We start from the raw sequence: 25434 nt of genomic DNA on the forward strand, positions 1-25434 counted from the left end.
ACCACCATGGGAAAAGAGGCAAGACTCAGAGCACCCTGATGCTGACATACAGCAGCGTGGCTGTCCATGCTCCAAAAGACCAGCTTCTTTCCCGAGTAGAGGCAGACATCACAGGGAACATCCTTCTCCATTACAGAGCCAGTTGTCAGGTAAGAGCTTTTGCGTGATAAGTGTCACAGAACTCAAATTTAAAACTGTAATGGATGGAGCGTGAGCTGTCACATGTTGTATCATTTTTTTTGCTCTTCTTTGTATTTTCTCTAGTTTTCTATATTCTTCTGAAATTCTGCAGACCCCAGCAACACAGTAATTCAGATGCAGTGACATTCAGGCTATTCAGAATAACACTCTAACTCCCCTAATATGGATGTGTATCTAGCTCTATCTTTTACTACCCAAGAGAGACTAGTGCTAGCCTGTATTTAGTTGATTTGCTGTCACGCTGTTTCTTGGACTCACTACTTCCCTTACCTCTTATCTGTCTTCTTGTTTGTCTGTGTGCTCCATTATTTCTGTTCCCCAGGTGTCTGACTGCTGGTCCTGACTCTCATCTCAGTGCAACCTCTCCACGTCACTTTGCCATTCAGTTCTGCCTTGTCTAACTGAGACTCTCACTTAGGCATTGCCAGAAACAGTTGAACCAAACTGAGATCTTCCAGTACTTCACAAATGCAAATGTTACGGAGGATGGCCCCTGATACTGACCTCTGCAGAACACCCCCTCTGCCTACATTTCCTGCCTTTTGGAAGATTTAACAATAGTGATTTCTCTCTGCTCCATATTCACCAGCCAGGACGTTTTGAGGGTGTGTGTTATGTGGGACTATCTACGTTGCTAATAGCTGTTTTGCATTTCGTTTTTCAGGTGCTGGGCATCACTGTTGAGAACAAGGTACATTCTAAATAATCTGCCCTCAGCTTTTGCATTTTCTGTACACAAGTTGCTTGTTTAAATTGCGCAGAGCTTGGCTTCCTTGCTGCACCAAGCAGGAGTCCTGGCTGCTCTGGTGTAAGTGGACCTGGATTTATTGATTTGAACCAGGGTTTTCGCTTCTTCTGAGGTGGGTGCAGAGCCAGGGGCCTCTACCTTCTGGGCTCTGCGGGCACCTCTCTCCTTCCCTGAGGCTAGATTTAATTCCTGATCTTTATCTTCTGGACTGTGGTTCTTCTCTCAGGTTCTCATCCACTTCCTCTTGTTTCTCCTTCTGGATTATGTAGGACATGTACCTAAAATTAACCCTCATCCACAATGTCATGGAGATTAGCTGTGCCATCCTGGAGACCAGAGACTCCCAGGAGTTTGAATTCTCTTACAAGCTGGAGCTCCTTGGCTACATGCTGGTGAGTGATTAGGCGTTTGTTGTCATGTAATAAGACTGGTTTTCCAGGGGGATGTTATTTTATCCATTGGCTGTGATTGTACTACTGCAGTCTCATGTGCTACCTGCATGGCACCCAGAATGCTGGGTCCACTCTGAGCTTGGCAGGGATGCTGACATCTTGTGGGCTGTAACTGGAAGGAACGGCTTGTGTCTGGTGAGTTCTCTTTCTGTCCTCTGTATAGCCTGCAGATGGCCCTACGGTTCATTTCTGAGGCAGAGAGCCTGCTGAGCACAGTGTCTGTTTATTCCATGTCTAGCAGATGGCCCTGTTTCAGGGTGTGAGAGGAAGGCCTCTCTGCCTTTCAAATCCATTTCCCATTTTGATGTCCCTATTCATGCATTTCAGGACTTCATTAAAAAGGAACCACTGGATTCCCTGGCATCTCCAGTTCGCTACAAGGCAATTCTTGCCATTGGACATCTGAGGTAGGCTATTTTCTGCCATATTTCCTGGCACTGTGATGCCTTCTTATTTGTTAATTCATGAGTGTCAGGTTGGGAGCAGTCTAATGCCTGCAGAGTTTGGCTCACCAGGGCCACCCGGGGGGAGCAAGTGGGGCATTTTGCCCCAGGCCCCGCAAGGGCCCCCATGAGAGTTTTTCAGGGCCACTGGAGCAGAGTCATTCACTCCAGGGGCCCTGGAAAACTCTCACAGGGCCTGGGCCCCCAGAGCTTCTGCCGCTTCAGGTCTTCGTCAGCAATTCAGCGGCGGGGGATCCTTCCGCCCCGGGACTCACCGCCAAAGTGCTGGGTCTTCGGCAGCAATTCCCCGTCGCCAAAGACCCCAGGCTGCCTGAATCCTCTGGGTGGCCCTGTGGCTCACATGCTGCTTGTTGTCAGAGATGTTGTCAGAAGCTACTGGTGTGGTGCTCTGCTCTCTCCTTGTTGGTATCACTCGGCTGCCTGCATGTGTTCCCTCTGTGTGCTGCCCCAGCTCTGCACAGATACCTGACACAGCAGACCCGAAGAGAACCCCCAATAACCACAGAGTATAGTAAGGTACGAAGGCCCGTCGGCCAGGTTTATTGCCATATTGGATACAGTAGTAGTTCTCTGCAGATTACTTAGTCTACCGAGCATACTACAAATATGTACCCACGGTCAATGGACTCGGCTCAGTTAGTGGCAGGACTTTCCACTGCCCCCTAGGCCGGACAAAGACACCGCCCCAAGGATGCATTCTTATACACAGGTACAAACAAGTTACACATCACTCCTGACGTATTGAGGTGCAACCCCTTTACGCGGTAAGGTGCAACCCCTCTACGTAGTAAGGTGCCGCCTCTCACCTTGTACAGATTGGTTCGATCAAAACAACTCTATCCATCATATTACCCTTTTGCCCCTGTCATTGGGATGGGTCAGTCTGTTCCTTGTTATCTGTGTGGAATGTGCAAGTATGTGAATGTTCTGATCTCTAGTGTTCAGTACCTTTTAGGTACATATCTTCTTGCAGCATCAGCCCTTTCCTTGCCAGTTTTTGTGAGCAGGGCCTACCTCTGGCTCACAGCTTCACTTTGCTTTATATTAGCAAAGTCTTGACCATTACTTTAGTTCAGGCCTTAGGTCTCATACCAAGGCCTCTGATACCAAGGTTTACATCTGAGGGCCTTCACTTATTACACTGCTCACCAGCAGGACTTTAGTTCTTAAGGATTTGAATGTGTCCATTTGGAGGTTTGTGCTTGAAAGACATAAGACTGGAGGCTGTGGGGCATGCAGTAAAATGGAGCAGAGTTCAGATGGGGAGGGAGGTGTCTGCAGGACCGGCGCTAGGGTTTTGAGCGCCCTTGGCGGAAGGCAATTTCGCCACCCAGTGCGCTGGTCCCGTGGCTCTGGTGGAGCTGCCGCAGTGGTGCCTGTGGGCGGTCCGCTGGTCCGCGGCTTGGATGGAGCTGCTGCAGTCGTGCCTGCGGGCAGTCCACCCAAGCCGTGCAAGCAACCGACCGTCCGCAGGTACCACTGCGGCAGCTCCATCCGAGCTGCGGACCAGCAGACCGCCAGCACGCACCACTGCGGCAGCTCCACGGGAGCTGCCTGCCGCCCCCTCCGACGGCGCCCTGACCCAGGGGACACCCTGGGCTGCCGGCTCCCGCCGGCAGCTCAGACTCTCTCTCTGTCCTAGCAGCAGTGGCTGCTCAACTATTTAAAAAAAATTGGGGGGTGCTTTTTGGCACCCCCAAATCTCGGCGCTCTAGGCAACCGCCTAGTCCACCTAAATGGTTGCACCGGCCCTGGGTGTCTGGCTAGCTGGCAGGGGGAAGGAAGCTTGTGGGTTTCTCCAAAAAGGGGACTTGAAGTTTTAGCTTTACATCTAGATGAGCCAATACTTAATAGAGGTGCAAAGTGAAGGGTTGTTTGCACTTGGGGTTCTAGATTGGGATGATCTCTAGTCATTGGACCCGTTTCTTTTACTTGGAGGTGGTACTGAGTCTAATGCATGACTTTTCTCTCTGTCTCTCTTCTACCAGCAAACTGAAACCATCTCTGACCTTGGAGGAAAACCGTGAGCTCCTTGATCAGTGATTCAAAAGTTTATTTCCCCTTCCTCCCTTGGAGATGATGAAAAAGGAAGGCGAGACAGCAAAGGATGCTCTGCTTATACAAGTACGTGACAACAATTCTCCTCTGGCACCATCCACTGTATTTCTGCCCAGCAGGCACTGGGTGATGGCAGTCACACACAGCCTCCCTGGCAAGGCATGGTTAGCTTTCATCGGCCCACACACACAAATGATCTGTGCTGAGCCTCATTCCTTCTCTTCTGGTTTCAGTCACTCTACGTGAGGTCCTTGGAAGCCCTTGGCAAGCTAACGGAGACTTTGCTGGAGGGAGAACCAACCGCAGACTGGTTCCAGGAAATGTTTGAAGTGAGTAGACCATTGATCCGTGGTGGAGATTGTTTCTTCTGTTACAGCAGGGAAGAATTGGCAATTTAGGGGGTCAAGCTTCTGTTGTGGAGGAATTTTCCACAATGGAGTGAATTTTAGGGAGAAAGCACCAAATTCTTCCTGGGCTAAGCAGGCGTGTGCCCCACTGAAATCCACAGAAGCTTTGCCATTTCATGCCAGGGCTGGATTGGGACCAGGTTCTTACAGTGTCATTGACACTACTTGGAGCAGCAAGAAAATCACCCCTGCAGTAGCCAAATCCAAGAGAACCAGCTGAAACTGATCATTTCTTCTAAGAGGAATTCATGAATGTTGAGTTAGGCCTCGTGTATGGAAACTCATTCAGAGGAGACTTCCTGTTCCTCAGACATGGACAGAATATCGTGAAGAGCTGAGGGGTGGGGAGTTTGATGCACCTTCAGTATAAAAATGAAGTTCTAAAAGGAGCTGGGCTGGGGCAGGGCCGGTGCAAGGATGTCTGGTGCCCTAGGCAAAACTTCTACCTTGAACCTCTCCCTGTGCCCCCGTCCTGAGGCGACCCCCCCCTGCGGCAGCTCCCCACCCCCCACCCTTCACCCTGAGGCACCCCCCCCGCCCCAGCTCACCCCTGCTCCGTGAACAAGCACCGCAAGCCTGGGAGGCAGGAGAAGTGAAGCAGCCACGGCATGCTCAGGGAGGAGGCGGGGCAGGGGTGAGCTGGGGCGAGGAGTTCCCCTGCATGCCGCCCCCCCCCTTACTTGCTACAGGTGGCCCTCCCCACACTCTCCTGCCCCAGCTCCCTCCGCCTAAGCACCGGCGGTGAGCAGGGCGGCCGAAGTTCCAGGCGCCGTAGTTGCTGCCGAAGAAAATGGCGCCCCCCAAATCCTAGCACCCTAGGCAACCGCCTAGGTCGCCTAAAGAGTTGCACCGGCCCTGGGCTGGGGGGACTTCTCTGCTCTTATTCAAATTAATAAAAAGAAATACTCCTCTCTGTCATTCTGCCACTCAACGTGGGAGAAGTTGCCCAGGAAACAGACCACAGCAGCAGACATCAAACAGCATGCGATGTGCTAGACAGCTCCCATCAGACAGTCTACAGCAGACATCACAGAGACGGGCCCAGATTCATCTCTCATGTAACTCCTTTGGCTTCAGTCTGGCCCCTGGGACTTGTATATATTAGGGGCTCTTCCATTAGACATGTAATTCCTTTGCTCCATGGAGGTGAGATGCTTTGGAGAGGGATTTTAGTGACTATTAAACCTGTTTAAGAGGAATTCTGGGAGGGATTTTCTGGTACTAACTCTGTCCGTTCCCTTGCTCTACCAACAGCTCCTAGTGACATGGTTCAGTTCAGGGAAGGAGTGGGAGAGAGAAAGGGCCTTGCAGGCCACCACCCAGCTGCTGACTGCCTATCAAGAGACAGTTCATAGCACAGTGAGTATAGCCGTACTCTTCCTTGAGCTGAGTTCTCTGCTTCTATCAGATCTGACAATCAACGCAAATGCATGAAAAACTCTTCCAGGGCAGCAGCTGGGATTTCAAGGTGACTAAGATCCCTCTGCTTCCATAAGAGAGAAGTTTGTACAACAGTGCTGTGACCACACTGCGGGCAGACTGCAAGAATTAGAGGGCAGACAATCTCCCAAACTGATGGCTTATTCTATAATTAGATTCACCAAGTCAACAACAAAAGAGCTTCCACTCTAGTTAAGAAGATGCCAAACGCTTTCCCCTTTTGGCATTCCAGACCTTGGCTCCCATCTAAACATCCATGTCTTGGAAGAGAGGGGAGGGATAGCTCAGTGGTTTGAGCATTGGCCTGCTCAACCCCAGGTTGTGAGCTCAGTTCTTGAGGGGACCATTTAGGGAACGGGGGTAAAAATCTGTGTGGGGATTGGTCCTGCTTTGAGCATGGGGTTGGACTAGATGACCTCCTGAGGTCCTTTCCAACCCTGATATTCTGTGTCTAATATAGTGAGGGGTTACTGAAAATCTGATTCACCACATGTGGGGTTCACTAATCATAAAGGCCCAGATGCTTATCCTCAGGTCAATATGAATCTCAGGTCTTTCCCAGATATCATGCTGTTTGTTAAAAGAAAGAAGAGAGTTACAAAAGATCAATATCTAGACAAGTGACTTTCAATGTTGATAGTTCAGGATCACAACAGGGATGGAATAAACTGCTAGTTTGTAAAAGTCTCTCTGGAATCATCCCAACAGATCAGAATCCAAAGGCAGCTTAGATGTAAAGTCTGTTAGTTTTTCCAGGCATTCTCCAGGTTATTCCAAATGATTATTTGGAAGATCTCTGTCCTATGGCTCACACTTTCTCTGTTCAAAGTTTAAGCAGACTAGAGATGATAGGATCAGGCCCAAGCCTTCCCCTTTATAGCTATTCTAGCAGGCTGACAAGCCTACCTCACAGAAATTGTCACAGAAGGACCTTCCCTCAATGCAGATGACCCGTTGTACTTTGCTTTGAAGATAATCTTCTATTTCCTGTGCATACACAGTAAACTAGTTACATTCATTCACATAAGGTAATTAGCCGTTCTTCCATTATAACACTGATAGTTAAGCTGAAGATAATGTAGAAATGACTGGTTTCCTGAAGTGTCTTACATCTTTGATTTTAAGGTTAACTGAACACCTTGCATACATAATTAAGGCAATTAAGCCATGAAAGGGAATTAGCATCTGCAAGCTAATTCGGTTACATTGTGAAACTTCTAGCCGGGTATAAATAACCACTGACAAATACACTTAGCATCTATTGTTCCTTTTTGAATGAGTTGATGATTGCTAGTCTAATATATCTCTTTGAAATTCACATGCAAGTGAACTGTCTTGATACAGTAGAAGTGCCTTTTGTTAAGTTATTATGGGTCATACACAGGTTGACTGGTCTGCCAGTGTCACAAATGCATTCTTGGTTCTTATGCTCCCAGGATGCTAAAGCTGAATTTCTATGTAATCAGCTAAAAACATAAAACATAAGAGTGGCTATCCTGGATCCCCCAGAAGAATGGTTCATCTAGCCCAGTATACTGTCTTCTAACAGTGGTGGGGGCCAGATGCTTCAGAGGGAATGAACAAAACAAGGCAATTGTCAAGTGAACCATCCCGTTGGACAGTCCCAGCCCCAGCTTCTGGCAGTCAGAGGTTTAGAGACACCCAAATCATGGCGTTGCATACCTGCTTCCTATTAATTTCATTGGGTGACCCCTTGTTCCTGAGTTATGTGAAGGGCTAAATAACACTTCTTTATTGACTTTCTCTACACGAGTCATGATTTTATAGGCTTTGATCATATTCCCTCATAGTCATCTCTTTTCCTAGCTGAAAAGTGCCTGTCTTTTTAATCTCTCCTTGTACGAGAAGTTGTCCCATACACTTAATAATTTTTGTTGCTCTTCTCTGTACTTCTTCCAATTCTAACATATCTTTTTTGAGATTAGATGAGCAAAACTGCACGCAGTATTCAAGGTGTGGGGGTACTGTAGATTTATATAGTGGCATAATGATACTTACTGTCTTATTGTCGATCCCCTTCCTAATGGTTCCTAATATGTTGTTAGCGTTTTTGACTGCATGTGGAGCAGATGCTTTCAGAGAACTGTGCATAATGACTCTGAGGTCTCTTTCTTGAGTGATAACAGCTAATTTATACCCCATCCGTTTGCATGTACAATTGGGATTATATTTTCCAATGTGCGTTACCCAGTTCAGTACAGGAATCAGAGGCACAATGTTACCAGATGTGCCCATTACTTTGGGTAGGCTCATTAATTAGGGTTATTCTTCTGGGGGGGGCGGTTCTGTAATTCTATTAATGTGTTGCTTATGTCATTTGCGTGTTCATATGGAGCTCTGCTCCTTCCTTCTACAAGTCCCCTCCCAATGGAGCTACCCTGCAGGACCCAGGTTCCCCAGGGCTAATAACTAGAACTAGACGAACATGTACACACACACACACACACACACACACACACACACACACACACACACACACACACACACACACACACACACACACACTAGCAGAGCAACTCAATCAGCACTCCCCAGCTGATCCCCTTATATGTCCCTATATTCAGTGGGCTGGGTTAAGCAGCACTTTCAAGCCGGTACCCTTATGCACCCCTGGTCTCAATCGGCTGGGTTGAGCAGCACTTTCAGCTGCCCCCCACCCCCCGTTATGTGCCCCAAGTTTAACACGTTCCTATCACACTTTCACATTACAATTGTATGGGTAGTAATCCACGTGATGAGCAAACTCCACAGTATTTTGGGGCACTACAGGGATCTTTAGCTTAGGCACAAGAAGTGTTGCTGCAGAGTAAATGGGGGAAGCTAAAAACACAAAAGAGCAAAATTCAGAGAGAGAGAGAGAGAAGCAACCAGCTGAACCATAAAAGTTATTTCTTGAATCATAGTGATAACTACACCAGGAGGCCTAAACAAACATAACAGTTACATTTTAAAGGTTAATACCTGAGGTAGAAAAGAAAACAGAGAGAGAGAGAGAGAGAGATGGATCTCACCCACTCCATGAGGCTTGAACTGGTCGGGATTTCCAGGTGATGGTGGTAGCTCAGAGTCCTGAGTGCTGGAGACAGGCAGAGCCCCCAACACGATCAGTCAGGAGATGGAATCCCAGTGGAACTGATGCAGAGTTTGGGTCTATACATCAGAACCTTACTTGGGCCTAGGTAGAGGGTTTTGTAGAGAAAATAGAATGGTTCAAGGGAGAACACTAGATTTGTTTATGGGTAAACTGATGGCTCAAGGGTTTTCTTTAGGCTAGACAATAGGAGCTAATCACTCTTGGCTATGGGTGTTGTTTTCTTCTGAGGAGCTCACAAGGCAACTAGGCTGCTTCAGTATTTTGGAATATGAGTCAAAGATTTATTACTAGAATTGGTCTGATAATTGCTGAGCTGGGTGTGTGCAGGCATAGGTTCATTAGCATCTGGAGCAGGGATTCCCATGATTCAATGCGTTCCTGCTTTTCTGGCCCCAGAGTTCAGTGCGGTTCTCTGTTCTTCATTTTTTATGCTAATCCCTATTCCATTTTTCATGCAGTTGAGGCTAGGGGAGTTGTCTCTGTTCTTCATTCTGTATGCAAATGGAGATGTCTTAATCTTGTCACTCTTGTCAGGAGGGGTCTAGGTGTGTCTCCCCAAACCCTTCATTGTTCTCTGCAAACCTTTTCTCTGATTGGTTTTGGTTCAAACAGAGACGAGGGTGAGGGTGTCCTTCATGAGTCACACAGGCTAGATACTGTGCCCTCGTTCCCCAAAAACACAGAGCTGACGGGTATCAACAATAAAGATGGCAAGTGAAGTCTAGAACAACTGGAGAACATTCATTCTTCATTCTTTTTTAATTAGACTCAGGAAACTTTTAATCAGTTTGGATCTCTGATTGGACAAATAGCACCATACAGCTGTGATTCACTGGCCACGTCCCGTCAGTGGGTGGTTGACTGTACCAGCTGCCTTCTCAGTATGCAAGGTGAGGAGACTATTAGCAGGTATAAGTAATTCTTCACCATAAGCAGGTATAAGTAATTCTTCACCTTCTTTCACTGTTGTAATGTCCATTTTTCTGCCTGTCTAGTTCTTTCTGTCCTGTCTGTTGGCACTTAGATAATAGAGTGGTGGGCATCTTGTAAATACCTCATTAGAAGAGACAATTATGATGTGTAAAGAGCCTAGCACACTTCTGGGAACTGTACAAATAATAAATGGTCTGCACCAGGTAGATAACTGCTCAGTTCCTTACGGCTTGTCTACACAGTGACACTAAGGAAAGTTAATCCAAGTGAACTAAAGGTGTAAATGTAAAGTGGAATTAAACACACATGTGGATGCTTTGATTCTGAATTAATTATAGTGAATTACAAGAATTAAACTAACCTGAAATAAGGCCCCTTGAATTCTAAATAAATGCGTCCCCATAGGTGTTTAATGAAGTTTAACTAATGCATTTTGAAAATAAATTTGGATTAGCTTTCTTGACTATCTTCATGTAGACAAGCCCTTGGTACTAAACATTTTCATTCTCTTTACGCTGCCACTGGCTGTATTGGAAGGGTTTCCTGGAATAATTCTTTAAACAAAAAGTTCTTCCAGCAGCCCTCTGTCATGAACAGTCAAAGCTATTGGAGTAAGTGTAGGCCATTTTCCCCTTTGTGAAAGAGTAGGATGGGGTAGGCAACCTATGGCACGAGTGCCGAAGGCGGCACATGGGCTGATTTTCAGTGGCACTCACACTGCCCAGGTCCTGGCCACCAGTCTGGAGGGCTCTGCATTTTAATTTGATTTTAAATGAAGCTTCTGAAACATTTTTAAAGCTTTATTTACTTTACATGTAACAATAGTTTAGTTACATATTATAGACTTCTAGAAAGAGACCTTCTCAAAATGTTAAAATGTGTTACTGGCACGCGAAACCTTAAATTCGAGTGAATAAATGAAGACCCGGCACAGCACTTCTGAAGGGTTGCCGACCCCTGGAGTAGGATATTCTTTTCACCTAATGGGATAGAGCTTGGTTATCATTTAAGGGCATTTCCAGTTAGGGTCACCAGACAGCAAATGTGAAACATCGGGACGGGGTAGGGGATCACAGGAGTCTATATAAGAAAAAGACCCCAAAATTGGGACTGTCCCTATAAAATCGGGACATCTGGTCACCCTATTTCCAATGATTATTAATCAGTCCTAAAAAACAGTGTTGCTGATTCAGAAACAGAATAAGGGACTCCAAACTTTTAAATGTACAACACAGAAATCCCAGCATTGTTTAGAAGTGACAGATGAGCCTGGGTTTCCTGCCAAAGTTTTTGTCCATCCCCATCTGTTTTACAATGAGAGTTTTGGTGGAGGGATTCTCCTCTACATTGGAACCTCACACCTACCTGCATGAGTTGTACTTGAATATGAGATTAGATTTAAATATTGAGAGCAGAGAGGCTACTGAAACCAGACACACCCAGAAAGCTGCTCCAAGCAGAATATGGTGCTTGTTCAATCCCATATCAGTCACAGTAACATACCACTACTGTGAACTTTCAGACATTTAGGGTGTAATCTCGACTCCATTATAGTCAACAGGAGTTTTGCTATTGACTTTGATGGGGCCAAGATTTTACACTGTGCTAATAACAGCATAGCACATGGATCCTTCTGTATGAATGTCCATGCAGTAGAGGATCAGTTTCATTAATCATTATAGTACTTTTTCTCCTTTTCTCCACTCCAGGCCAGCCCATGAACCTCGGGTCAGTGGAGGAGGAGCTGAGCTGTCTCCGTGAAGAACTAACAACAGCTCCAGACCCTGAGGCTCTGTTTCAGGCATCTTCCAAAATGGCCAGGGTAACTGACTCAAAAAACTTGTGCAGATGTTCTAGTGACCAGGCCCTGTTCATTTTACATTTACGCTTTCATGATGCCTTTCTGTACTTGGAGCAAGCTGCGGGCATGGGGCATTTGTTGCCTGTAACCAGCAAGATGATTTTCATAGATGTGTGCTATGAATGCCATGTAAAAACCAGATTCCGCAGAATGTTGCATGTGCATGAAAATGTGCATGCAGATGCACACACATGTACCTATCCAGCCATCCATGAGAAAAAACTGTGTTAGTGGAACATCAAGCTGAGAAACCACCCAGTCTTCATTCTGTCACCTTGCGGGTTTGCCTTAGCCTATATTTGTGTGCATGCCTCTCTTGACTTCATTTGATAGGTTGTAAAAAGATGCAGTGTATCTAAGAGAATGCAAACTGGAAATTTACCTCTTGCATATCCAGTACAATGTTGTGCTAACTGTGCAACAGAGGCTTTGCCTTGAACCTGATATCATTAGTGTAGAATACAAAAATGTAGTATATAGACTATAGAAAGAACTTGAATCCCAAATGGCTAGCTGGACATAAGACTAATTAACAATATGCTGATTCATAGAACTTTTTCCATGGAGATATTAGGCCTCCATTTTTAAAAGTGCTGGAGCCAAACATCATTGCAGTCTCTCCTGTTTTTGCTTTGTTCTCAGATTGTTAGTGAGTACTTCCCTTCCGAACAGGCTGCAGACTTTATTGAGGCCACAATGGATAGTATGCTGTCTGCTAACCCCACCTGTGCCACGGCAGCTGGGCTATGGATGAAGATCATCCTAAAGGAGTGTGGAGATGCCATGCTGGACCAGGTAAAACGGGAAACTGGAGAGGTTTTCTGCCTAAACTCTAGGCTTTTAGATCTTTGCTGTTTCTCCCCCTCGGACACAGAGTCGATTCCATCTCTGTTCCTACCCTAAGATAGGCAATGGCAGAATCAATAGCAGTAGACAGAAAGAATCCAGGGGAAAAGGAAGGTGGTTAATTATTTATTTGTCTAGCTTGTTGACACAGTATTCAGCCAAGAAAGGCTTGAAAAAACAGACTCTGGGGAAAAATCAAGAAGACAGAATGACTGGCACTTGGAGGCATCCAGTTCTTAGGAGGCCTATGGCTAAGGGCTACCTGAATAAAAATAGCCCTGTAGTCATTCCCAGTGAGTGTGGAGCCTGGGCTCTGAGACCCACCCTCTTGCCAGGTTTCAGAGCCAGGGCTCCAAGAGCACGAACAGCAACACTTTTACACTGCTGTAGTATGTTTTTTTGCTGTGTAGACGTACCCTTTAAGAATAGAAGGAGGGATGGAGAAAACTAGAGTGTCTTTGGGATCCACTATTTATATGCTTTATTCCGGAGCCCAGTGCATCAGGGCTAGATGAAAGGAGCACTCCACAAATCTTCTAACAAGGCTGGTGAAAGGCCTCAGGACAGGGAACCCTCACAGCAGAACTGCCATGTTTGCACAGTGTTTTGAAGATGTTAAGGGCTAGGAATGAATATGAGAGGTCATTGCCTGTTCATAGTCCCAGGCATTTGCACACTGTGTTTAAAGCACTTGCATGTTTTGTGCTTGTGGTTGTTTATGAACTCTGCATCCTTCAAGGCAAATGATCAGATTTGGCTGCTTAAATCACACCTGCAAAATCTGGGCAAGCAAAGCCTTCTTTTGTGCATGCGAACTGGTTTATTTAATGCATAGCTGGGCACCACCCCATTAACTTACCTGGTATGTATATGTGCGTGTCAGTGTTAATCTTTACAGCCAAGTGTGGGCAATTGTTCTGGGTTAAAGTTACGCGGACATATTTGAATGTTTGTTTCCTGAGGAATTTCGAAAAAAGCAGCAAATGGCTAAATAAAGTTTTTGATTCTGTAGACTGAATAGAGAGAAAGAAAGAGGGACATTTCTTTTTGGTTTTGTTCCTTCCAGGTGCCAGCTATTCTGAATATAATATATAGCCACATGCTTAGTATCAAGGAGGCCAGCTTGAGGCAGTTCCTTCTGGAGGCAGTGTCCATTGTAGCTCATCATCATCTAGAGGCAGTGATCTCCAGCCTCCTCAGAAAACGTCTGCCGATGAACCGGTATATACCGCTACCTATTGCAGTTATCTTGGTAAAAGATCGATCCCACAGCTTTACTGGGAGCTGTAGGGCTCATTTAAGCAGCAGACAGTTTGGGATAATTCCTGACGGTTAATAGCCTGGGTCTTTCTGCAGGAAGGTCCAAGAGCATGTTAAGTGGGGTGTGGAGAGAAATTAAGTGTCATACTGTTTCCATTAATTCATAACTTCTTTGACATCCTAAAGACTGATCCTTACTAGTATAACTGGAGTGGATTGTTGGAAACATCTACTTCTCTAGCAGAGCTGGCTCCAGGGTTTTTGCTGCCCTAAGCAGCAAAAAGGAAAAAAAAATGCTGTGATCGCGATCTGCACCTCTGCCACTGCCGCTTCGTCTTCGGCGGCAATTGAATGGCTGGTCCTTCGCTCCGAGAGGGCAGGACCGGCGCTTCCATTTAGGTCACCTAGACAGTAGTCTAGGGCGCCAGGATTTGGAGGGCGGCAGACTGCTCCGGTGGACCTGGTCCCGCGGCTCCGGTGGAGCATCTGCAGGCACGCCTGCGGCAGGTCCACCGGAGCCGCGAGACCAGCGGACCCTCCGCAGGGATGCCTGCGGCAGGTCCACCAGAGCCGCAGGACCTGCAAGCTGGCCCTGCGCCTAGGGCGCCAAAAACCCTGACACTGCTCCTGCGAGAGGGAGTGAGAGACCAGCTGCTGAATTGCCACCGAAGACCCAGACATGCCGCCACTCGCCATTGGCCACCCTAAGCAGCTGCTTGCTGGGCTGGTGCCTGGAACCTGGCCTTGCTCTCTAGACACCTGAATTGACCTCACTCTGGAATTTAGCAGTGGCTGTTGATTTCCTGGTAGCATGACAGCTTCAAGTCCAATCACTGGCTGATTACAAAGAATAGGGGCAATATTATCATCAGGGCTCCGCTTGGTATCAGTGAGGGTGTGGCTGCTAGAATAGAATTGCCATCCTTCGTATTTAAAACTGAGCTGGAAGCGGATCCATGATTTCATTTAAAGATTCCCAATTGAGTTATCAGTTACCAGTGCTGGAATCTAAGACCATAAGAACGGCCATAGTGAGTCAAACCCAAGGTCCATCTGACCCAGTATCCTGTCTTCCAACAGTGGCCAGTGCCACATGCCCCAGAGGGAATGAACAGAACAGGTAAATCTCAAGTGATCCATCCCCTGTTGCTCAGTCCCAGCTTCTGGCAAACAGAGGGTAGGGACACACTTTGTAAAGGGGACCTAAGATGGCTATGAATATTCGTTCTCATAGTTGTATGTCCAGTTAGTAGGAATGTGGCTTTTCTTTCATTAACTTGCCTTCCAAACCCTAGATCTTTGGAAGCCACATACTCACAGGTCCATATTTACTGGGAAGTGGGAAAACAGGAACTGAGGTTGGCGCTCTGTGTCCTGTCCTTCTGAAGTCTAGTATTAACGGTTAGGCTGCAGTAAGACTATGTCACTTAACCTAGTTCTGTAACTGGAAACTCCAATATTTAAACAGGAAGAGCATTAAAGGAGGATAGCACTCCTAACTTTCTCATCATAGGCAAGGAGATAATTTGGTCTTTACTTAAATATGATGCATTCAGTCTGAGCCACAAAAGTGTCCAGGGTTTACATGTAACTTCTGTTAAATTGCAGTGACACCACTGAACTGTGGAGATCTCTGGGGGAAGACCCCTTGCTTGCCACTCAAGTCCTACAGGTCCTAATAGAAAAAATAAAGACTTCAACAAGCCAAGAAGGAAGCGTCACCTCAGAGACTGAAACTGACAGGCATTTGGCAGCTGCTGAACCTCTCTCAGTAAGTTAGGTGACAGACACGTCTTTCAGGCTTTCCTCTGCCCTGTGACAATCCTGCTGATGGAAAGCTAGAAATGTGGTAGAATATTGCTGTGTGGGCACTTCTCCTCTGATGTACTGTTTCCCTGAGTCCAGCTCTGCTGTCTGTGGAACAAATACGGCAGGTTTAGAGTACGTGGCTGATTTACTTAATAACATCTGGCAATAAGAAAGTCTTTGAACCAGGTTTCTCACAGTGCTTTGCAAATATTCCTTAGGACTCACAACATGCCTTGGTAGGTCATACACATTTTTATAGACGTGGGAAACTGAGCCATGAGTTAAGGGAGTTGCTCGCAGTCATTCAAGTTACTGGCAGAAGTGAGAATTTAGTAGAGCAGATATCAGAAGGGGAGAGAGGGCGTGATGGTGTTGGGAGATCTCATTTTTTACCATGCTTTCCTTTCAGGCAACATGTGCCATCTTTCAGGTGGTGTCAGCACTGCAGTCAAGCAAAGCCGTGCAGGAGCTGCTCCCAGAGTTGTTTCCTGTTCTCCTGCAGCAGGTCAGCCAAACCTTAGGCCAAAAGATGCCTTTTCCAGTGATCAGCAGCCCGAGCCTAGGCCAAAGAGACCGACAACATACTGAAGGCAACCCTTGCCGGTAATTAGAAGAAAGGGAGAGAAACAAAGAGAATTCCAATAGAGTTGTGTGACACTCCCCAGGAGTTCCCAAGATTATGGTTACACATACAATGAAATCATAACATGCTCCTAGAGACTAAACTTAACCAACAGGTTAACCTCCTGTCTAAAGATGTTTCTCACCCAAGCCTGATAGTTACCCCGCTGTCCATCTACTTCCTAAGTGAAAGATGCCAGAGTGTCTTCTTTGTCCCTCAAATATACTATAGCAAACCTTTGATGTGTACCCCAAAATTGGGTCCCCACCCCGTTACTTTTCTTTCTTTGAAGTTCTCACAGTCCTTCTGAACTGATTGTGAATCCTACATGCTTAATTTACATGTAAACAAACAGGTAGGAGAAACATTTCTTGCCTGAAAGAGAACCATTTTTTCAACTTTTCTGGTAACTAGTCCCTAGACACAGATCATAAGAATGTAATTTTCAATGCATATGCGTGGCTCTTTACACAGCATCTGTAGAAGCATTTCACAATGATATTGGTGACATGGGCTTTTATTTGAGACTCATATGGCAATCTTTTAGTGAACTAGAATGTACATACCAGACCACTCGGCACCCACTTTCTGTGCCCCTCCCCAGTTAACAGTAAGAGATTCCTGTATCATCAGTTGACTTCAGCTCTGGTAGCCCATTAATGTACATTTCCCATCAACCTCACAACATTATTAGTTTCTATTGTTATTGCGTTTCTTTATTCCGAGCCAACAAGGTGCTCAAATTACAGACTTCCTGGTTTTATAATGTCTCTGACTTTTCCTCGGAAACCAGGATCTAAAATCTGTTCATGGATGGGCAGCAGGTATAAAATAAACATAAGGAAGTACTACTTCACACAACACACAGTCAACCTGTGGAACTCATTGCCAAGGAATGTTGTGAAGGTCAAAAGTATAACTGGATTAAAAAAAGAATTAGATAAGTTCATGGAGGACAGGTCCGTCAGTGGCTATTAGGCAAGATGGTAAGGGATGCAACCCCATGCTCTGGGTGTCCCTAGGCCTCTGACCACCAGAAGCTGAGACTGGACAACGAGGATTGGATCACTTCACGATTGCCCTGTTCTGTTCATTTCTTCTGAAGAAGCTGGCATTGACTACTGTTGGAAGACAGTGTACTGGACTAGATGGACCATTGGACTGACCCAGTAAGGCTGATCTTATGTAGTGGCCACAGTGAGTCAGGTTTTCAAGCATGGGTGCCTAAGTTTTGTCCACAAAACTTGAATTTGTTCCCATGGATGGCTACCTAGCCGTGTGATTGCTGGCGCTGCAGACACAAGTGTATATTCTGCTCGTGCTGTTGGCCCATGCGCAGGACAGATTTAGGTACCTCTGCGATGCGGTGGTTTGCTATGCCCCAGCCTCTTCCATGAACACAGACTGCTCGGAGTCCCTCCAAAGTGTTCTCGGGATGCCGGCTCCTGAGATCCTGGTGGTCAGGGATCTGCTGACTGTTTGACCCCACTGGATGATCTTCAGTCACCTTTACTCTTGACTTCTTTGTTTTCTCTCTCCTCCCTTTTGTCTCTCAGGGGACTTCTCCATCCTCACCTTCTCTGTGGCTTGTACTTTTGTGTCTAGGTTCCTCCAGCTCCTTTACATATATTTCCTCTTTACCTGGCCCTGCCGGTTTTAGTTCCACCCTTCTAGGCCTCCACACATGCCTTGGTGCCCCGGTTAGAAAGGGATCCCAGTCCATGCCCAGCAGAAGGCAGTGGGGCAATCCATCCACTGCCCCTACATGCTCCTGCCTAAGCTTCCCCTTGATCTCCAGAGTCACCTCTGCCATTGGGCAGAACGTATTGTCTCCATGGACATATTCAGTTTTGATCCTACCTCTGGGAAGTATCCAGTGGGGTTTCACTAACTCCTGCCTGATCAGCAAGCAGGATGAAGCTGTGTCCATTATTCCCTTTGGTGGCTCCTCCCTACCCATACCGGTATGGTAGCTACTTTCTTTTTTCTTCCCTGCCTGGGAGTCTTGTCCCTGCCACAAAGCTGTGCAAATTCACAGTCCATTTTAGGACAGTCTCTTTTTAGCTGTCTTTCACGTCCATGTCAGAAGCACACTGCAGGCCAAGCTCCCACTACAGTTCCTTGAGGCTCCTCCCTCTTCTTCTTGCTGCCCTTCCCATCTGGAGGCACTCTGCTCCTTCTCAAATCTAGTCCCTTAAACCACTGGCTCACTCTGGGAATGTCCGTCTCTGCAAATTCCTCTGTAACTTTAACTGGCTGGCGCCACGTAACCCATACTCAAGTATGCTCAGGGAGACTCTGAAGAAACTTCCACAATCTCCCCCCCAGTTTGAGTATCTGGCCTTACCAGTGAGTGGCCTAATCTTTCAATTTCTATCCAAATGCCCAGAAGGATAATCCCTCAATCCATCTTTCAACTCTCCATTTCTGGCAGTACTTTTCTATGGACAGGCCCCACCTAGTCCAGCATGGCTGCTTTAATCATGTCATAATCTCTTGCTCGCTAATCACTAAGAGCCATATATGTGCTTCCCCAGTTAAATAGGGTGTCAGTCAAAGGGCCCACATTGTTCTGTCCCTATGAGTTCTCGCTGTTGCTCCTTTAAGAGTAACCAAAACCACATCAGGGTTGTTTGCATGTCTCATTTTACAGAGTCTGATCTCCTGTGCCTGGTTTCCATTTCCTGTCACAGGACTTGCCAGACTTTGGAGGAGTTGTTGCCAGATCTGGGCTTGCTCCTATATCACTTCTTGAAGGCTCTTTTGCTGTTAAACCTACCAGGCAAGCAAAGGCTGTTCTTCTGCATGGTGGGATTGTTGGAAGGACTGTAGGGTGTTCTCAGCCAGGCCAGTTTTAGGGGGTCTGCCAAGCAGGGCTGGCATTAGACTAGTTGGGGCTCAGGGCAGAAAGCTGAAGCTCTGAGCCCAGCCAGGCTGGAGCCCTGAGGCCCAGGACCTGCACTAAAGTCCCGAGCCCCTGCACCCTGTGCAGTTAAAATCCAAAGCCAGGAGCCCCAAACTCTGATGCCTGGCAGGGCCGGGGTCTGGAACGGAGCCATGGAGTATTTATAGCATGTTGGGGGTGGGGGGAGGCTCAGAAACAGAAAGGTTGAGAACCCGTTCTACACTTCTCCTTGCTGCTTCGCCATCCATTTCAATGTGTTCCCTCCATCACCCGGACTGCCAAACCTCTACCCTGGCTTCTCCAGCAGGCTCTCCATTTGCATAGATAACAGGGAAATCCCTGATGAGCCCCCTGCTGTGACAGAGAGGGCTGTTGCACCCTTACATCTTCTACAAACCTTGAGACTTTCTTCTTTGTAAGCATCAACGTATAGTCTATTTAATCCCCCTACCAGTACATAGCACCTTTATCTTGTATCTCAACTTTCTAAACTCTTCTCCAAAATGGGGAGTAAGGTATTTCCACTCAGAGACCTCATTTTGTCAGGCTCTCTCAGAGTTTTCTCTTTTTGTTTCTCTTAGGGTAACCAGACAGCAAGTGTGAACAATCAGGACAGGGGGTTGGGAATAATAGGCACCTGTATAAGATAAAGATATTGGAACATCTGGTCACCCAAGTTTCTTTCTCTGTCTGTTCCCCTCAAAGGGCTCCTGCCCATGTCCTTTTACACAGTTTCCCTGTTAATGGAATGATTGGTTCCATGACTCACTAGCCCCAGTCAGACCTTGTAATCAGGTACACCTCTGACCAATTAGGCCTTCTGTGAGGAACTGAATTAGTACTAATGGTCACCAGAATGCTGACTCAAGTGCAAACCCTCAGCACTCTGTCACATCGTATCTGGAGATATCACCCCAAAATGTCCATTAGTGATCACCACACTCTGTGCCCCCAGTTTTTGGGTCCTGATCATGTATTTTTTCCATATCATTGTAGTCTTAGTGCCCATGCTCCATGCAGAAAGGGAAAAATGACTGCAAAATTTTGTCCCTAGCAAAACTAGTTATATGAGATGTATGAGACTGAAACTTACCTCCCGGCATCAAGTCCTTCCAGGAACGCTGCTGTCCAGGATATTGCCAATGGATGAACTGTCGATGAACAGCAGATCTGACAAATAACCGGGGTTTCCTGACTCTATTCAGGCTGCACCTTCCTACCAATTGCTGCAGTTCTGTGCCTCTCTTTCCCCAGGTTTTCTGTCCAAGCATTAGAATCTGTGCTTTTCAAAGTTGGGAATGCGAGACTGATGAGAGAACTCAGGGAGCAGAGAACGTGGATTCTGCTTGAAAACCCCCAGACTCACCATGAGGGAGTGTGTCTGCTGGTGAGGTAAGAGATCTAGGAGGCATCATTTTATCCTTGGGAATCAGTAGCAAATAAAGTAGCTGAGAGGGAACCTCCAGTTTATAGCTTTGTAGGGGGTGCCCTGGGTGGAAACACACAGCTCCCACTCATAGATATCAGACTGTCTGCTCAGAGCAGCTGAGTTTTTGAAGTGTGCAATCGACCCCATAAGCAGTTTCTTTTGCCTTCCAGTGTTCTGCTAATATCTGAACTAGTAACACCTGAGATCATCCAGAACCTCCTCCCCTGGGTGAATTCCCCGACAGAAAACTACCGAATCACGGGCACAGCTTTCCTTGCCCAGGTAAGACAGCGGGCTCTGAAGAGCAGTTTCACCATTAGACCATTGTCTGTTTGCCTTTCTTTCGGGAGTTGTACAGTTCAGTTCATAGGAGTAATTGTCATTTTAGATAGTAGAATGGGTCCCCCTTTATATGGAAACCTGACAAGGAACTTCATTCTACCTTTTGGAGTCATTCTCTCTCTGATATTTGTATTGCTGTCATTGCCTATACTAGCTACACAACCACAGGGTCTGGCTGAGAGAGATACAGACAGAGTTTGGATTCCTGGAACTCTTCTGCCAAGGCCTGGTGCTGATACTAACCAACAGCTCCTGATTTTGGTTTAGCTCAGCAGATCTTCGGAATGAACCTAGTGTCTTAATAATATAAAACAAGCAACATACAAATACATTCACATCTATCATAGGGTCTCATTACTGTAGTATCTGAGTACCTCAAAACTCATTAATGTATGTATGCATCCCCACAACACTCCTGGGAGGTAGGGAAGCACTCTTATTCCTATTTTACAGGCAGGGAGCTGATACACAGAAGGGCTAAGTGATTTGCCTAAGATCACCCAGGAAGTCTTTGAGGGAACAGGAAATGGAAGCTGGGTCTCCTAAATCCTAGGCTAGTGTAATAACTGCTGGACCATCCTCTCTTTCCACCTCCTTCCTCTAAGATCTGCATCATATTTCCCACTTATGCTAAGCAACTATCTTAGGGACTCATCTGGTTCTAAGAAAAACAATCGATCTGTGCCTGGGATGGGCTGTACCTGGGCTTTGAGGCTTCTTATAAGATGCCCCATGGTCCTACTACACCCTGCCCCAGGAAAAGAGCCACAAATCTGGGTCTGTCTAGAGAGGCCTCGTGAAAGCAGCCAATCAGAGCCCATCAGGCTCAGCTAAAAGGAGCTGCAGGGCCTTAGCGGGTCAGTTCCTGGCAGGAACTGGAGGGGAAGAAAGGATGCTGCTCCCTGGCCACAGAAATTCAGGGGATAGCCAGAGTTTGATTCTGGCAGCATTTGCTTAAGTTGGGCTTGCAGGAAGAGAGTCCTTAAGAACTTTAACCTTGAGGTGAGGGTGAAGCTAAAAGTGGCCGGTAGGAAGAAGCAACAGTGAACTGAAATCAAGCAGTGCCTAACTACTGTTTACAGGGTCCATGGTTTGGATCTCAAAGTTATGGGCAGGTCCAGGTTCCCTTATCACTTACAGTGCCATAAGCCTCAGGAAGGGGACAATGCTTATGGAGAGCTTGAACAAAGGGTAGAATTTCAAGGACCCAGAGTTGGGGCTGGAGACCCTAGTGAGGGCAGTGGGACTGTTTTTGAAGGGGTTCATTTGGCCTTTGGGACTCAGAGAAAGGCCTGAGCCACAGAAGACTCACTGAGGTCAGCTGGCAGGGTGCACCAGAGGTGAGAAAAGGACTGTGGTACGAGATCCAGCCACTCAAGAGGTGAGTGGATCCCTATTATAGTGCCCAAAAGGAAAACTGCATGGTTTGGACATTTCTCATTTGTGTGGAATGGTAAAGTTACAGTGTGTTATGTGGCAAGTGTCAGAGGGGAAGCCATATTAGTCTGTATCCACAAGACTGTGGCTGTAGGAGGACTCCTTGTTGTTTTTAGTGTATTCCATGTCGGCTCAAATTCTATTCCCAATCTTTATGATCATATTGGGGCTAATGGACATGTTGATTTTATTTCAGCTAATGAGTGATCCCATGCTCAGGGAGAAGAAGTTCCTTAAGAGTGTCTTACACATCTTGGAAGAAAGGTCACAGGATAGGAACAGCATTGTCCGTCAGATGGCTGTAAGAGGCCTGGGAAATATAGTCGATGGGGCGCCTGAGAAGGTATGAGAGATTACTGAATAGGATGCAACATAACTAGAGAAACCAAGGGAAATAATTGTTCAGAGTTTACAGAGATTGCACACAATGCACTAGGGCAAATTCTGTTCTCTCCCATACCCTAGTAACATTTTTGAAGTCAATACAGATCAAGCTGGCTCCTTTGGTAAGCTGGGCATAACTAAACAATGTGCACTTTAATATGACCATATGTAAATGTATACATCTAGGAAGAAAAAATGCAGGCCATACTTACAGGGTGGGAGTCTCTATCCCAGGAAGCAATGATGCTGAAAAAACACTTGAGTCATGGCAGAGAATCAGTTGAACATAAGCTCCCAATGCCAAGCTGTGGCCAAAAGGGCTGAAATGATCCTTGGAGGCATAAACAGAGGAATCTTGAATCAGAGTAAAGAAGTTATTTTCCCTCTGAATATGGCACTCATGTGAGCACTGCTGGAAAACTGTGTCCTGATCAGGTGTCCAGAATTCAAGAATTATGCTGATCAATTAGAGAGGATTCAGAGAAGAGTCACAAGAATTATCAAAGGATTGGAAAATAGACCTTTAGTGATAGATTCAAGGAGCTCAATCTATTTAGCTTTGCAAAGAGAAGGTTAAGGAGTGACTTGAGGGCCATCTGTAACTACTCACATGGGGAACAAATTTTGGTAATGGGTTCTTCCCATTAGCAAACAAAGGTATAACAAGATTCAATGAGGAAAAACGAAGCTAGACTCATTCAGACTGGGAATAAGGCATCCATTTTTAATGGTAATTTTAATTAACCATTGGAACAATTTGCCAACGGTTGTGGTGGATTCTCTGTCACTAGCCATTTTAAAATGAAGATTGGATGTTTTTCTAAAAGATACACTCTAGTTCCAGTAGAGACTATTTTGGGGAAGTTCTGTGTTATGCAGGAGGTCAGACTGGATAATCACCCTGGTCCCTTTTGGCCTTGGAATCTAAGTAACTAGAAATCTAGTAACAGGATTACACAGGTGTATTATGGCACCGAGTTTGGCTCGCTGTAGCTAGCACCTGGTCTGAAATGTAGCTATAGGTCTCTGGGGTCAGAGGGGGTTGATGAAATTCCCACAACTTCATAACTACTAAAGAAAACTTCTTAGAACTGTGATCAGTGATAATTGTTCTTTAATGTCATCTGTTTGTCCAGGTGAAAAAGCACAAGAAGTTTCTTCTGGACATACTGATCGGGGCCTTACATGACATTTTCAGTTCTGAAGTCATTGGCGAGAGCATGAAAGCACTGGCCAAAGTCCTGAAGGAGCTGAAAGAGAAGGACATCAGTTCTTCCTTCAGAGATCTCACCCAACAGATCCGGACCTGCTTTGACGATGTATCTGAACAGAACTGTCCAACCCCAGTTCAATCAATCTTGATTAGACTCCAGGGCCAGCTCTAGCGAAAACGGTAGCATGCCGCGGGGGGCGCTCTGCCGCTTGCCAGACCCACGGCTCCGGTGGACCTCCAGCAGCCGTGCCTGCGGACGGTCAGCTGGTCTCACGGCTCTGGTGGAGCTGCCACAGGCATGCCTGCGGGAGGTCCAGCGGAGTTGCCTATCACCCTCCCAGCAACTGGGAGAGCACCCCCCGCGGCATGCCGCCCCAAGCACGTGCTTGGCGTGCTGGGGCCTAGAGCTGGCCCTGTTAGACTCCATTTACGATGTGTGATGTGGACTCCCTGGGCATTGCTCATGTCAGAGTGAAGAGATTTTAGGCCCTAGGGAAGAGAGGTGTTTTATGGAGGAGGAGAACATTAGGAGGATGGGGATGACATCGCTGCTCCCACAGTCTCACCCTTCTGTTCTTCTTTATTGCCACTGATAACCTCAAAGAAAGTCTGAATACTAGATTAGGTAGCTAGATAACCATGGAAAAGGGGATTACAGAGTGCAATAGAGAGTGTTGGGCCTGCTCTATACCATTTTTATATGAGAGGGTTGGAATGATAATTCTGTTTAGCAGAGAATTTTGAGATTTCAAATTTTGGTTTTGTTCCTATTTGTGGGAACCCCTCTCCCCAAACTTCAAAACTTCTTGTGAAACAGAATTACTATTCTCAGCCTAGCTCTATTGGAAGCCTTGGCCCAGAACAGTCTGCTCTCAGACTATCCCGGTGCTGGGAACCTGAGACCTAGAGGTGCAAATTTGAGAGCCAGGACTTCCAGGGTCATAGAATCATAACACACTAGGGTTGGAAGGGACCTTAGGAGGTCACCTAGTTCAACCTCCTGCTCAAAACAGGATCAATTCCCAGCTTCTTACCTCAGTTCCCCAAATGGCCCCCTCAGGGGCTGAACTCACAACCCTGGGTTTAGCAGGCCAATGCTCAAACCACTGAGCTATCCCTCCCCCTGAAGCTGGGGGCCTGGAAGTCTACAATCCCAGTCAGCCTGCCAGATCGGCTGCCAAGGAGCTGGATGAGTGCACTGGCAAGACACCAGGCAGGTTTCTAAGGACCCCTGCCTGGCTTCCAGAGGAATTTCATCAAAATTGAATTGGCTCTAAAATATTTTCATGAATCAGCAAATTCGAACCAAAAATTGGTTAATTAAAGTTTTTCCGACTAGCTGTAGTTGGAATCATTCTACTTTAGCGTAGAAGAGATGGCTGTGTGAGGTGTGTGGTGTGATTATCCCTTACTTATCAAGTTGGGGGATTTTCTTGGCTGTAGGAGGATGATGCCCTTCGCTCATGCCTTTGTCCTATTTGGCATCCTGGCTCAGTTGACAAAGAAAA

At 46.5% G+C, this 25434-nt stretch overlaps 4 protein-coding genes across 4 annotated transcripts in view; 2 read left to right on the forward strand and 2 right to left on the reverse strand.

Moving 5' to 3' along the window:
- On the forward strand, positions 1-3926 carry LOC127058933 (maestro heat-like repeat-containing protein family member 2B). Its single transcript, XM_050969440.1, has 5 exons — positions 1-149; positions 866-892; positions 1219-1341; positions 1729-1808; positions 3854-3926. The coding sequence occupies exons 1-5, from the start codon at positions 39-41 to the stop codon at positions 3906-3908; spliced, it is 396 nt and encodes a 131-aa protein (XP_050825397.1). The 5' UTR covers positions 1-38; the 3' UTR covers positions 3909-3926.
- The window catches only part of LOC127058928 (maestro heat-like repeat-containing protein family member 2B), an 852871-nt gene that overhangs the window by 224657 nt on the left and 602780 nt on the right, over positions 1-25434 (reverse strand). The window lies entirely within an intron of this gene.
- Positions 1-25434, reverse strand: part of LOC127058925 (uncharacterized) — a 613715-nt gene that overhangs the window by 4828 nt on the left and 583453 nt on the right. The gene's annotated exons all lie outside the window — the stretch shown is intronic.
- LOC127030047 (maestro heat-like repeat-containing protein family member 2B) overlaps positions 3891-25434 on the forward strand; it is a 27461-nt gene continuing 5917 nt past the window's right edge. Inside the window, exons 1-13 of the mRNA XM_050915956.1 lie at positions 3891-3989; positions 4157-4252; positions 5585-5689; positions 9652-9775; positions 11528-11640; positions 12322-12474; positions 13592-13746; positions 15394-15556; positions 16004-16197; positions 20376-20513; positions 20721-20832; positions 22526-22672; positions 23850-24032. Coding sequence (XP_050771913.1) covers positions 3942-3989; positions 4157-4252; positions 5585-5689; positions 9652-9775; positions 11528-11640; positions 12322-12474; positions 13592-13746; positions 15394-15556; positions 16004-16197; positions 20376-20513; positions 20721-20832; positions 22526-22672; positions 23850-24032 — 1731 coding nt within the window. The 5' untranslated portion in view covers positions 3891-3941. The remainder of the gene's footprint in view (positions 3990-4156; positions 4253-5584; positions 5690-9651; positions 9776-11527; positions 11641-12321; positions 12475-13591; positions 13747-15393; positions 15557-16003; positions 16198-20375; positions 20514-20720; positions 20833-22525; positions 22673-23849; positions 24033-25434) is intronic.

Source organism: Gopherus flavomarginatus, chromosome 10, assembly GCF_025201925.1.
Source record: "Gopherus flavomarginatus isolate rGopFla2 chromosome 10, rGopFla2.mat.asm, whole genome shotgun sequence".
NCBI classification, from domain to species: Eukaryota; Metazoa; Chordata; order Testudines; family Testudinidae; genus Gopherus; species Gopherus flavomarginatus.